Here is a 14,730-nt window from a genome sequence, read left to right on the forward strand (position 1 = left end):
GGAGGAGGGCCGATGAAATGAATTCGTTCGGTTACAAGCTGCTAACCCGATCGGCATTGGCAGAAAAAGGGGCGAGAGAAAACCGAGATCACCAATTTATATCCTGCTGGATGTGTGGTGAGTAATCAGAAAATTTTTAATCTCGACTCAACCTCTACCGCCTGTCCTCCAAAATAAGATAAGACAAGGCCCCGCCCTGACATAAAACCCATTATTGCGCTAGGTCAATAATGGGGCATTTTTTAACAATTATTGGTAATGAAACATTAATCTTACTTGGAGAATCCTTCTTGGCCAAAGTCAAGTCCGGTTGACACTAATTTTACGTGTCTTTTGCTGAGGGCATAGTCTATTACACACTCATTTTCTTCCACCTATAATACACAGTCCATGGTAAAACAAGTTAGAGTTGACAAGTTGATTATATTGATTAGTATTGACCAACCACACAAACGCCTGACTGACCGACCCACTGACCCACTGACCAACCAACCAAACCACCGACCAAACAGCTGACCAACTGACTGACCAATCAACTGACCGATTGATTGACCGACTGACCGACCGACTGATTGACTGACTGATCGAACCAGCCATACACCAGTCAGAACTTGAAAGATGCGTCCGTCTCAAAGACTAACTGACAGACTGACTGACTGACCACGTGAAGGCATTTTTTCTAATATACTGCTTAAAGAGACACAGTCAGCTGGTGCACATGCGCATCAGATACCATTTCATAGCTAATTTGCATATCACAGAGATGCGATCCATACTGTGAAATGACCTTTGTTGGAGTTTTTAATATGTTTTACTATACGACTGAGAAAATTTCTTTATTGTGATTGGCAGAGAGCAGGCCAATTTATCGTTAATTTTTAAATGGACACAGTCAGCTTTGGGACCACGCTGACCTGGACACTAGTTTTCTCACTTTGAACAGAGATCACCTCAACCTAAAATCAAAGATACACGTTGAGTAAATCTAGAAATCCCTTAAATCTTCGCAGTGTTTTGCTTGATTTTCAATTGTTTTACTAAAAAACTTGTTTTTGAGTGTGCTTTTGCACATCCTATAATATTATTATATCACATTTGGTTGAAAACAGTATCGATCGCATCTCTGTAATATGCAAATTAGCTATGAAATGGTATGTAATGCGCATGTGCATCAGCTGACTGTGTCCCTTTAAAGTAGTAAACATCTCCTTCTACCTTCCATAATTTCAATGAAAATCCATTATACCTATACAAAGGTTTTCCAAGGTGATCAAAGACCTTTGTCAGTGGAGAATAAGAAATGCGGTAATTAAGGATGTCTGTTACTAAGGTACACAAATGCTGGGAATACATACCAAAACAGAGCAGGTGGAATATACAATGTATCCACCAGTGGATGATCTGGCATCTGCAGCATCAATAGCAGACAAAAGGAGTTCTTTTTGAATATGGGAGCATCGCTGAATATCCTTTTCTGTCTGTAAAAAGACAAAATGCTGTCTTAACTCACTGCAACTACGTTTTCTCCCTTCGTACAAAAAAATGGCTGTTCGAGATACAATAACACGTCAACATATCAGACATTTCAGTAATAAGAAATTGGCAAACCTCTGATCTGTCAAAAAGTAAAATTAATCCATGCATTTTAGGTTTATGATGCTTTATGCTTTATGCACACGTTTGGATAAATTGATGTGTTCTTAGCCAATCAGAGAGCAGAAATTGCTACTTGTATATTATTACAGAAGTTATTGAATTTAGACTTAATGGCAGGTGAACAATTATCCTCATAAACAAACAAAATTTGACAACAATGGACAAGTCCTAAACAATGCAAAAAGGTAGTCGTCGCGAGTAAGACCTAAATGGCCTGGCCTCTTGTTGGATGGTCAAGTATTCTGAAGGATTATTCCATTTTAAACTCCAATAAGTTGCGAATTCTTTTACCCTTTCCTAAGAAGCTGCAAGGGATCAAATGGAGGAAGTTTGTGGGCCCTTGATTGGTGACACAACACCACTGTTTGACAATAATGCTTGTCCCATTGTTTAAAAGAAATGACTCAGTTAGGCAAACAGAAGGTTCTTTTTCTGTTGAGTTGTTCATGGGCACTTTAATTCAATGTATGATATGCTCTATGACTGACGTATTAATCACCCAATAACCTGCCAATTGACCCGTTACAAAACCAGAAAGACAAGCAGGCAGCCAAACAAAACCAGGGCCATGAGCATGTCACATTACAGTCTCTAATACCTTGTTGATTTTGACCGACTGGTCCTTTGATATAACTCCTGTTCCACTGCACGGAGCATCAAGAAGAACACGATCAAACCCTGCCATCACCTGCCATCAAAATGTCAGATTTTTAACCATAAGGAATGGACAACAAATAAATTCATGGGGTGGGTTGGGGGCGGTGGTGGAGCGGGGGGAAGGCTACAAACTTACAGACTACAAATAATACAACATACCAAAACAAAGTGCCGAAAGATCGTTGACTTAAATGCATAACATTTGTAGTAAGTTCAATACTGGAGATAAATTCTCCTCAGGTTTTGGTTTATTCGAAGAATGGCATGTGTAACATCTAATTTAGGTCAGTGCATACTAAACGACACCTGCCCAGATGGCAAACGCATTCAAAAGAAGTTTAACAGAAGTTTTAGTGGTAGTAGAGACTTTATTTAACGAGGGTGGCACTCAATAGCAAATAAAAACTAACAAACACGTGGCCCTCCGAAATTATAATAACAAAATCCACTAAATATTTTACAAATCTACAATTAAAAATTGCACCTTTGGAAATGCTCTGCCATCATAATTACACACCAGAGTGTTACTTATTCCTGCAGAAAGAAATAAATGATAAGATATGATAAATTTGTTCGCACAAAAAATGGTAAGAAAACTAGTTAACAACAAGTGGCAATAAATGCCACACATGATTGACTGGTACATCAGACATGTTGGACATGTTGTGCAAGTGTGGAGCTTTTTGTGTGATAAAATCTCACACAACGTATGGAATTTATGCAAGTTAACCCCCAACCGCACAGCATAATCAGCCAATGTAACTTGTTATGCATTTAAAATCTCTGCGAATTTTCACTCCCTCCATCTCCATGGCCGTACAAGTGAAGTAGACAAAGGCATTACATATTGTACCAATGTAAATTATTAATACACTGACACAAAACCCACCTAATCTGTGAATATTAGCTACCAAGGCTTTTGTTCTGTCCTTTTTAGCATCGTTTGCAACCACAAGTCCAGTGTTCTTTAGGAGTGAAGCTGCAAGGAATGTATCATTCAAATCTTTTAATCAAGAAAGCATTCTCAATGTGCTTTACACAAACAAAAACATTATCTTCACATATATTCTCCTTTATTTATTTACATAATGCTCTCAGTAAGATCTGAGCATATTTCTTCTTCAAGACTTCACTCCCAAGTTCAAATAAGCTCAAGAAGTGGGATAATTGCTTTTACGCCTAACTCCCAAGACATCACGTTTAAATTTTCTTTTTAACAAAGCTTTTTTGGATTTTTTGCTTGTAGCAGCCTGGTCTAACTGTTGCATGCTTCAGTCCAAACCCTATTAAGCAGCCACCTACTAAGCAGCCAGATATCAAAGTCCCGAAATTATTGTCAGTAAAATACTGTAGATAAAACCCCTGTAAACCGACCACCTCTATAAAGCGGCCACGGCCACACTTTGGTCGATAGATAACCTGATGAAGTAGTCACAAGCCCCCAGGCTTGTTTGTAATTGACTAAATTGACATTTTAACTAAGTTTGGTGCTAATTCCGGACGAACCCCCTTTTTCCCGAGGGTGGCCGCTTAATACGGGTTTGACTGGCTAATTTAAAATGGGGAGAGCATGCACTCATGCAACTCCACGAAAAAACCCTTTAACTTTATTGCCCTCACTGCTTCGTGCTCACGTGCGAAATCTATGGCCGCCACCAGTGTTATATTAAAAAGAGAAACCATTCCAAGTAAAGTAAATTTCTTGCCAGTCAGGTTTTCAAGCCTTTTGGCTTAAGACCTAATTTCACTAGTCGTTTATTCTGGCACTGATGTTTTCTTCAGCTGTATGTGTATACATGTATCTACAAACACTTGTTTGTCAGTGCCTACACAGCAACATTATATTCCTCTCTGGAGGAAATATCAAAGATATCACAAGTAAGTTCTTTTGTTCAACCACATTATAGCCACTTGCCACAGCAGATAAACGCATGCTATTAAAGCAATCGCCTCATAAATATCCCATGAAAAGGATCCTTGATGTCCCTTGCTCATGCAAATCTCATCCTTCTCCCGAGTCTAATCTGAAGGTTCAACAAGTTTGACCATTTCCCCTTGCTTTTCTTAAGTTCACTCTATGCCTTATCCCAAATGTTTTCACTAATAAACGTTTCCATTATTAGGCATAGAAAGACTGTTATGCATATGTGAATTTAATGCTGTGTTATTTGTTTATATGGATAACACTACCTGGTGAATGTTAGGGGCCATCAACAAATTTTCATATAAATTTAACACATTAAGTACGTTAAGTAGAGGCAGTTGACAGTTCAGATTGATACAATAGTGAGAACATTTGGTCAGAAACCTCCAGAATGACATAAATAATTGAAGGCTCTTTAAGCCAACTCGAAAATTGAACAAACAAACAATCGTATGCAGCAGTTGGTTTTTAAGAAACCATACAAAACAACATTTGAACAAGAATTCATAATATTTCAAACAACATGTTCATATTATACACGTATAAATGTTTAGAATGAACAATAAGAAATAAATTGTTCTCCCGGTAGATGTGTGACTCTTAAAATGGATATAAAAGTTCAAAAGAAATTACAAATAAAACTGATAACGTGGAAATATGTAAAACAAAAAAAAGTGTCACCTTCTGAATTTTTCATAAAATGACACTTTTTTGCATTCTTCTTCCTTAACAGTTTTCTATTTCTTATTTTCTTTTGAAATTTTACATTGAACACTTATGAAAGGGGTGGTCAAAAATATTTTCTCCAGCCAGTTTTTCATGTGTTTGTTCAGTTTTAACATTCGATTATAGTCTCAACATGACCAAGAAACAATCGACAGCAAAACTGAATATAAAGTGACATGTCCTGTCTTGTATTGTAAATCCTAAGAGTGTGTAAAATGTTCTTGACAAACCAAGTGTACACTATGGTTTTTGTCTTAATCAAACTAACATGATATCCGTAAAACGTAAGTGAGCTTAACTTTTAAATTTTTCAAATAATTTAAGTCTCATATAACATACTCATTACTGGATATGTGAAAGATACATAGGTAAATTATAGTTGAACTGAACAAAGGGTAAAATTTGCAAGCAATTTAAACGATTACTTTCGTAAGCCTGAAAAAAAATGAAGGCTACTTGATGGTGGGGATGACATATGTGAACAATGGTTAAACCATGGAATGAATGAAACAATCTCGTGGAGGTAAAAAAAGAACAAACAAACAGCATGTACATAAGGAATCTGTCTAGCACACTCCTTTGGAATACTGCAATCAGAAGAACATGAACATGACAAAGTCGATGCAGCACAAAATTTATGAGAGCACTTCAGTTGATCTGTATAGTCTTCTTAATGCTCTCAAAGTATTTTTCAAAAAGCACTGTTTGATTCACAAATTCATCAATCAGTTATGCTGGAAATATTATTATTTGACTATTGCAATATACATGCATTTCACTCGTGAATGGCTTATGTTAATGAGTGACACCAACGGCTAGCAGTAATTATCTGTGATATGGTCATTTAGAATTATTTTACCTATGTATGTTGTTTTTCCACCTGGGGCTGCACACATGTCCAAAATACGCTCATTTTCCTGTGGAGCCAAAGCCATGACCGGGAGCATGGAAGAAGCCCCTTGCAACATGTAGTGCCCTGCAAGGTATTCTGGGGTGGCTCCTGGTGAGTAAATAAGTATCCACGTCAGTTATTATATAAGTTACGTAGGTAAATAGGTAAGTAGGTTACGTGCATACATATACTTAATATGCAAATTTGTTCATGCTAATAACTTGGCACCTTTGAGTAAATCCTTTAAATTAAGCATCGATGGCCCAGTATGTTCCTCGTCAAACAGATAAAACAGAGAGCTGACACTTCTTGGTTGCGTATGCCGTAATAACACAAAAGATACATGTATCCCATCAGTTAGGGCTACTGATACTGTTTCTGTTTGTATATTTTAATGACTTGTACCCCCTCCAATGCATCTGATGACCCAACCTGCCTGACCAATTTGATAAATTTTACCAGACTTCAAAAGGATGAACACACTTAAGTAAATAACAGTTTTATTTTGTTGATTTAAGAGTTGTAACAAGTGAGTGCATGGTAGTACTATCATGATCAAGCACTTTTTCCCTCCGTTGCTCACTCCCCCAATAACGTTACTGACGTGGCATAGCGTACTTTCCACTGTTGCAATATGTGTTTGATATTTACAGACAGGCACGTTTTAGTGTGTTGGAGATGCCAACAAACACAACCTAATCATCCAAGCAAAACACTCCTCTGCATCGAAGTTTGCATACTACCCTGGACTGCTCAACACAACATACAGTGCACTGTCCACGACAAATCCCACTTCTGGTTAGTATTGTACTCTCATTACTTACCAATTGGAACGGATGAGTCATAGACAACCAGTCCAACTTTTGACCATTTACCAATAGGATCTAAATTTACTCCACGGTTAATAAGGGCCTGCAACAATATTGAAAAGGAAAACAATCTGTACGTTGGGTACATTTACTTATACTTCACATACCAGAAACTGAAAGCAGGGGTTTCATTAAGGGCCAGCCACCTGGTTTAACCATCTAGGGGAACGTTTCTCTTATATAAAGAAGTTCAGTTCAAAATGTTTCATCCGCCTGTGAAAACCAGTTACCTTCCTGCTGAAAACATTATTGAAACCCCTGCCGAAAGGAAACGCCAAAAACGTCTTATGACTGAGGAGCTTTGAAAATGAAGGAACTTAGCATTCAGCATTTTTAGAACGATGTAAAGCTAATTTGGATAAGTACTGGAACATTGCAGAAAAATATACATGCAATGAGTTTTAGGTAACTATGTAAAGGGTCATGGGTCATCATGTTTGCACAACTATAATTACATGAACCTACACAAGCTTTTTCAGTTCAGTTTTTGGCATCTCCAAAGCCAAAAAAATGGCACATCCTGTTAAATAATTAACTATCCTGAATCAGTTCAGTTCTCAGTGCTTAAAAGACAAGTCTTCACCACTCTGGCCTTACTTTAAACTGAATTAATTCCCCCGTCATTCATTTATAACATTCACTACTGTCAAATTAGATCCACTTATTTTACCATGATCTGTGCTACTGGCTGGCATAATCTGCGCAATTTTCTCGAAAAAAAAAACTGAATGGTCATGTACACATCAAAATGACTGCATCATTCAATAAAATGCAAACTCTGAAGTTTACATCCTAAATATTAAACTAAAGGTTAAATCCTAACTAAAGACCCTGTTTTTGCTGGTGTCAAGCAATTACGATAACAACCAAAGAACGTTAAAGAAAAGAAACAAACAAAATGGTTGGAAATCTACCAATCACAACCCACAGAAGTGGTTTTTTCAACCCACTGAAGTAAACTTCTGTTAATGAGAGGGCTGCTATGATTGATGGCAGTGAAACACAAAAACGTTGATTAAACAGAGTTTGTGTGTTATTAAAAAACACAGTAACAACTACAGCTGTATGTGTTCCGTAGGGTTCTACCCTCCCAAAGTACCTGTTGAAATACCCTCTTGTAACAAGTTACTGAAAAGGACAACCTAATGTATTGCAGCCTGGTTTATACACCTGATTGAAAATACATCGTCTGAAGAAACGTAGAAAACAGAAGCAATAGGACTTTATAGAATTATGGGAAGACTGAGAAAGCATTTGCATGATCATTAATGTTCAAGATTGTTTCCTCGTTGCATAATCACAGGTCAGCTGCCTGAAGTGGTGATTTAGAGAACCATGGAAACTGCCAAAACCTTCCTTAAGGTAGCTAAGTTAGAAAACCAAAGAAAATTTGAATGCTAAAAGCATTGAGATATGCTCGAGTATACAACAGCTACTAAAGACAAACCATAAAGAACAGACCCAGCCTGCAACTGACTGTTCATTTAGTGAAAAGCAACTCTGGTTGTCATAGCCATCATTTGACGTGCTTACGTATTATATTTTCACAGACTCCCTTTGAAATATATGAGACAACAAATGGTAGGAAATTCCCGGTTGCCAACAGAAGGCCCCCCCCCCCCCCCCCCTAAAGAAACAATAAAAGGGGCCTGGGTATATCCGCAAGGCCCTGGGACCCAGATCTCGTGGTGCCATGATGCTTCGGTGGCTTTTTTCCTAGTGCTTCAAACCATTCGGTAAGTGTTTTGCTTTTGCCCTGCTTTTTTACAAATTCTAACCTTTTTTAGGCTCTACCTCTGTGTTTTTACACAGTAGGTTTCTTTTAGGTGATATTTGTCGCTTTTCAAGATATTTAAAATCGCTGAACATGTCCCATAGAAGACACGAGTCGCGTAAAAGGTCTCGCTCTCGGTCGCCATCTTCCCACCAAAACTCTGTTTCGTCGCCTGACGTACATCTTGAAGGGTTCCCGCCGAAATGGCGCAAGGACGAAAACGATTCCCTTCAGAAGATTCTTCAGTCGATTGAACGTCTTTTCAACTGAATAGACTTGTTTGAGTCGCGAGCAAATCAGCCAGAAACTATTACAGATACTGATGATGATGCTTTGTCGATTATGGCTGATGGAACGTCAGGCTTGGAGATTAGCGAATGTTTGGCGACCGAAGCGTCTTTTAAGACTGCTACGTCGCCCGTTGGGGCACGCGTAGAGCCTATTCAGGCACCCGTAGCGCCTACTAAGGCACCAACAGAGTCTAGTAAGACATCTGACGAAGCTGAAAACTCAACGAAATCTAGTGATGATCATGGGCTGTTCGACCCAGTTGCCAAGTCTACCTCCTGGAAACCATCAGCTTCTTTCTCCAAGTTTCCGGATACAAATTTTCGGAGAAAATATCTTTTATCTTACCAGCAATCTCTTGTTATTTTGGATGACTGAGAAACTCCTGAAGTGGATGCACTCTCTGCTCCAAAACTCGATCAACAATTTAAAATGAAAAAGTTTGTATAAGAAAGGGATACGGAAATGTTTCATGTTCAGTGTGCTTTCTTAATTGCCACAGGCCCACCTTGTGGCCTTCATGATTATATTTAAAATGATTCAGCTCCATCTTATGAAGAAATTAAAGAAGCTTTTGAACAAGCTCTTTGCCTTTTAGGTTCAGCCAATGCTCAGCTGTCTATCCTGAGACGACAGAGAGTCCTCGCAGCCATAAACCGTTCAAGGACAAACCTTGCGGAACCACCTCTGCCTAATGCAAAATCATGGCTATTTGGGGATGATTTCCCTTCCTAGGCCTTAAAACAGGCTAAGTTGTCAAGGGGTCTCACGAAAAATTTAGCACAGACTACAGGGAAATCCTTCTCTAGACGTAGTAATAGTTCCCAGTCTCAAAGCAGACATCGAGGAGATACGTTTAACAAGTATCAATCCACTGGGTATTCAAACCCTTCTAAATCTCAGTCAACTTACCAAGGGCCTCGTTCACAAAAACGGGCTTTTTCGTCCCCCTCCCCAGAAGGGACGTCAGCCAGACTCGCAGAGTGCAGTGTCTTGGAGAACCCATACATCGGACCCACAGATTCTCTCATTTGTTTCAGGTTACAAGATAAGTTTCCTCAAAACTCCTTTTCAAAAGTCTCCAGAATTTATCCAAACATCGGGTCAGGAGGCACTAATACCACAGGAAGTGAATGAGTTATTGCAAAAAGGGGCCCTACATAAGACCCCTCATGCCAGACACGGTTTTTTAAAGCTCCCTGTTTCTTGTATTCAAAAAGGGAGGATCTTTGCGTCTGTTGATAGACCTACGTTCTTTGAACAAGTCCATTGTAAACGAGCATTTCCACATGGAAAACCTCAGTTGCTTAATAACGTTGCTTTTACCAGAGATTTTATGACATATTTTTAAAAGATGCTTATTTTTCTGTGCCTGTTCATGAGTATTCCCGAAGTTCCTTCACTTCTTTTGGTAGGGAACATGTCACCAGTTCAAAGCTCTTCCATTCGACCTGTGTTCAGCCCGCAGAATTTTCACGAAAGTTCTAAAACCTGTTGCCGCATTCCTGAGGAGGAAGGCCACTCCAGTCCTTATTTACCTGGACGACTTTCTTCTTTTGGCTAAAACAATGGAGGAAGCTGTGAAAAATACTCAGCTGGTAGGGACTCTCTTTCAGTCCCTAGGTTTTAAAATAAACCTCAAGAAATCATTACTGATTCCAACACAAGGGATAACCTTCCTGGGTTTCCAAATTGACCCAATGTGCATGATGATATCACTCCCGGCAGAAAAGGCCAAAATTCTACACTGTTGTCGCAGTCTGCTCGTTTCTCAAAGTATCAAATTGCAAAACCTAGCAAGTTTAATAGGCCTGTTAGTGTCCTCGAAACCAGCCATTTGGCGAGCTCCACTACACTTTCGTCACTTGAAGTCAGATCTGAGAAAGGACCTTCAAATGAACCAGGAGTCTTACGACACTTTGATTGCCCTGTCATCGAGTGCCAGAGTAGAACTTGCATGGCGGTTGAAACACACCCTCAATGCAAACGGCAGTCCCGTGCACCTTCCTTCGCCGGATATGATCACAACTGACGCATCCAAGAATGGTTGGGGTGCAGTTCATCAATCCCTTCAGACCAATGGCAGATGGTCACAAAAAGAGTCTCTCCAAATATCAATTATCTAGAGCTAAAGGCGTCCTTTTTTGGCTTTACTGAAGAACCTTTCTCAAAGGTAATTCCCACGTAACTGTATCTCTCCACCTAGACAACACGACCGCCACCGCTTACATCAACGACAAAGCAGGTACAGGATCCCACAGCTTATGACTGTGGCCTTAGAGATGTGGGATTGGTGTCAGGAAAGAGACATCCTTGTGATAGCTTTTCACATCCCAGGAAGAGACAACGTCTCAGCGGACAAGGAGTCCAGAAAATTCAAGGACATGAGCGAGTGGAAGTTGGTCCCAATAATTATTCAGCCTATTCTGCTGAATTGTCAGACAGATCTGCTTGCGAGTCATCTAACTAACCAACTTGCAGATTAAATCAGTTGGAGACCCAACCTGGGAGCCATCCACACAGACACCTTTACGACAAACTGGGCTCCTCTATGGGGCTATGCCTCCCCCCTGTTCAATCTGATATCCAAAATCCTGAAGAAGGTAACAACTGACCAAACGGATCTAATTCTCGTTGCTCCAGTTTGGCAAGCCCAGCCCTGGTGGCCGGTTCTACTGAGACTAATATCTCAGCCAGTGTTGCTACCGAACGGTCCAGCCCTCTTAACGGACGCGACCGACCTGAATTGAGTTCATCCAATGTATCGTCGCCTTCACTTGGCCGTGTTTCACATCTCTACCAACGTTTCCAAGCTGAGGGCATTCCATCAAACGTTGCCTATCTACTCCTCGCAGCTACTCGTACCTCCACCACGTCATATCACTGGACGGCAAATTGATCCTCTTTTGTCATCTACAAGTGACATTGTAATTTTCTTAACAGAACTCTTTAACGAAGGCTTAGCATACCGATCACTTAACGCCCTTCGTTCTGCTATTTCGTCAACTCATCCAGAGATAGACGTTTTTTTCAGCGGGTCAGCATCCTTACGTTACTAGGTTCCTTAAAGGAGCTCTCAATAAACGTCCTCCAAAGCCCAGGTATTCCCATACCTGGAACGTTGATGTTATAATTTAAATACATGATTTCTTTGGGGAAAAACAGCACCCTATCAGTTAAAGCTATGTCAGTGGAGTTAGTCACCCTGTTCCTGTCCAGAACGGTTTTACGCCTTGGCTTCCATGGTTCTCAGACATTGCAGCGTCCTTCCAGAAGGGGTGTCTTTCAAACTCACCATCCCTAGAAAAACTGGCAGCGCAGATAAACCAGCGGAAGCGTTTTTTTTTTTTTTGCCCACTTTGACCAAAGCAAGAAGCTCTGTCCCGTAGATTGTTTTAGACAATATCAAAAATCGTCCAGGAACATTCGACCCAATGAGTTGTTTATTTCATTTAAACGCCCCCACAAACCGGTCACTTCTACAACATTGGGGCGTTAGCTACGAACCTTTATGAGTGCAACAGGAATAGTCAGTCAAATTTTTAAAGCTCACTCTGTGCGTGGTGCATCTACGACAGCAGCTGCCAATGCATTTGTCCCGCTGTCGACTATCATGTCAATGGCCAACTGGTCTTCTACTTCAATTTTCAGAACATTTTACTATAAACCCTTGTTTACTTCAGACTTTGCTACTGGGGTCTTATCCTCAAAGGAGATGTACTTGTAAACTCAGCTATTCTCCCGTTGAGTTTTGATTTATATATATAATATATATACAATCTAAACGTTATGTTATGTGGAACCACGGCTGTTTTATTGCTTTTAGTAGCAGCGTTAAAAATGACCATTTGTTGTCTCATATATTTCGAACGGAGTCTGTGAAAGAGAATGAGAATTATAATAGGGCCGCAAAGCAGCCTGAAGTTATAATTCAAATTATATGAACAGATGAAGTGAGACATATATGAGCTTCCCACCCTTCTTCCCTCTCTTCTATGGCGTCTCTCTTTTGCCTGTCTATTCCACGGCGTCAAAAAGCCACCAAAGCATCATGGGACCACGAGATCTGGGTCCCAGGGCCTTGCAGGTATACCCAGGCCCCTTTTATTGTTTCTTTAGGGGGGGGGTCACCCTTCGGTTGGCGTTAAAAAGTGGTTTGAAGCACTAACCGGGAAATTCCTACCATTTGTTGTCTCATATTTCTCACTTCATCTGTTCATATAATTTGAATTATAACTTCAGGCCGCTTCGCGGCCCTAGTATAATTCTCATTTTACTCAGACATTACAAGCAAACCTGCATTTTCTTCAACATCATAACCACGGTAGTAATGCAGCCATAGAGCCTGTAAATGTTAGTCTTCAGAGTTTAAGCATGACCTCACAATCTGCTTTACGTGGTGTGTAAGATTCCAAATTAGTATTAGTTCTCAAGTTTCCCAGAAAACCACTGAATCATATCTTGTATGGTTTATAACTCTTTGTTGACGTTTCTTCAGTAAGGTGTATATTCAACCTTTTAGGGATATAACTAAAAGCCGTAAAACGAGCTAAATGTGACTGACCTGAGCAAGATCTCTTCTTCTCGTCTTAAATGTATTTGTTCTAATAGTTACTGGCCTTTGAACTTCGTTTGCTTCCAGGAATTCAAGCAACTTAAAAAAAAACACTAGGATTACAAATAATAACCTCTTATCATTACTGGTGTCTACAATCATAGCACAGTGGAACAGACAAACAGCGAACAGACAATGAGCTTTGAGGAACAGATAATGTCCAAGGACAAATGTGCAAGCATATTTTCATGCCAAATGGAACCAAATTCGTATTAACAAATATTGAGAAACAATGATTAGGAAATACTCTTTTTTGTTCAAAGTGTCTGTAACATGTCATGTCAATGACATCGTTCCATGGTTAATGTTATATGCACTGATTGGAGCTTTAATTTTTTAAAATCGTATCTGCATTCCAGGTGCCTATTAAGTTGTTTAAAATGACGATTATGATACAAATGTGTATCCGTCAAGACATCACCTTAAACTAGACCAGACATAAAATATGACCCTACCCTGTTAATACAGCCAAATTTTCATAGCCTGTCAGTGTCCATATTAACAGGGTTCCATTATACAGTACAAATGTACCATAGCATAAATAACCCATTTTGCAGTGGTGTGTGACACTGGGTGTTCCACATGGCAAGGCATTTCAACAAATATGAGGCTAGAATTGAATTCTTATAATCAAACTACTGCGCTGCTGCTGCTGCTGCACTTCTTTGCATGATTGTGGTTTCTCATATTACCTAGACTATATATTTAGTGAATCAGTTAAACCATACCTCATTCAATGGGAAAAGATCCATAAATTTCTCCATAAGGAATTTGCCATAACTGTAATATTTACAAAGGTCATTTAAAAGCAAATCCAGGTACTCCTGTCGTGATCTGCAACATTGACCAACAAAAAAGCAACAAATCAATATGTTTTTCATACACTGGTTTTTAATAATGTTAAGCTTTAAAACATCATAATAAATCGAATTCATTTCATTTTAAACAAGAGGGGGGTTATATCAAGGGGGTTTACAATCCCAAGTGATATTTTGTTTACAGGTAGAATGGCCTATAGCCAGAGGGGCTTATTAGCTGGAGGGCTTATAAGTGGCAGTTTAAGGTACTCCAAAGATTTAGCTCCAATGTGCAAATAGAGGAAGGCAATTGAAAGAAACAAACAAAATTTTCAAATAGAATGGCATTCCAAATGAGGTTATACAATCTGTTTTTAAAACTAGTCAACTAAAGCTATAAATTACATGAGGAGTTCAAGATTACGGAACGTGTACAGTAGGTAAATAAACAAATGAATGTCTCAAACAGTTAAAAAGCTTGTTTCTTCATGAACAGAATTCAATTTGCACCATTTTGTTCAAGCATTTTGTC

The 14,730-nt window shown here is 39.3% G+C and overlaps 1 protein-coding gene and 1 pseudogene across 1 annotated transcript in view; one reads left to right on the plus strand and one right to left on the minus strand.

Moving 5' to 3' along the window:
* The window catches only part of LOC145487508 (28S rRNA (cytosine-C(5))-methyltransferase-like), a 54,005-nt gene that overhangs the window by 8,996 nt on the left and 30,279 nt on the right, over positions 1–14,730 (minus strand). Inside the window, exons 12-20 of the mRNA XM_081466323.1 lie at positions 14,130–14,235; positions 13,351–13,440; positions 6,680–6,767; positions 5,823–5,963; positions 3,203–3,292; positions 2,798–2,847; positions 2,255–2,344; positions 1,356–1,478; positions 277–374 (exon numbers count right to left, since the gene is read on the minus strand). Of these exons, the coding sequence (XP_081322449.1) occupies positions 277–374; positions 1,356–1,478; positions 2,255–2,344; positions 2,798–2,847; positions 3,203–3,292; positions 5,823–5,963; positions 6,680–6,767; positions 13,351–13,440; positions 14,130–14,235 (876 nt within the window). The remainder of the gene's footprint in view (positions 1–276; positions 375–1,355; positions 1,479–2,254; positions 2,345–2,797; positions 2,848–3,202; positions 3,293–5,822; positions 5,964–6,679; positions 6,768–13,350; positions 13,441–14,129; positions 14,236–14,730) is intronic.
* LOC145487528 (uncharacterized) lies at positions 8,386–12,556 on the plus strand (annotated as a pseudogene).

The sequence above is a fragment of the Orbicella franksi genome, chromosome 5 (assembly GCF_964199315.1).
Source record: "Orbicella franksi chromosome 5, jaOrbFran1.1, whole genome shotgun sequence".
NCBI classification, from domain to species: domain Eukaryota; kingdom Metazoa; phylum Cnidaria; class Anthozoa; order Scleractinia; family Merulinidae; genus Orbicella; species Orbicella franksi.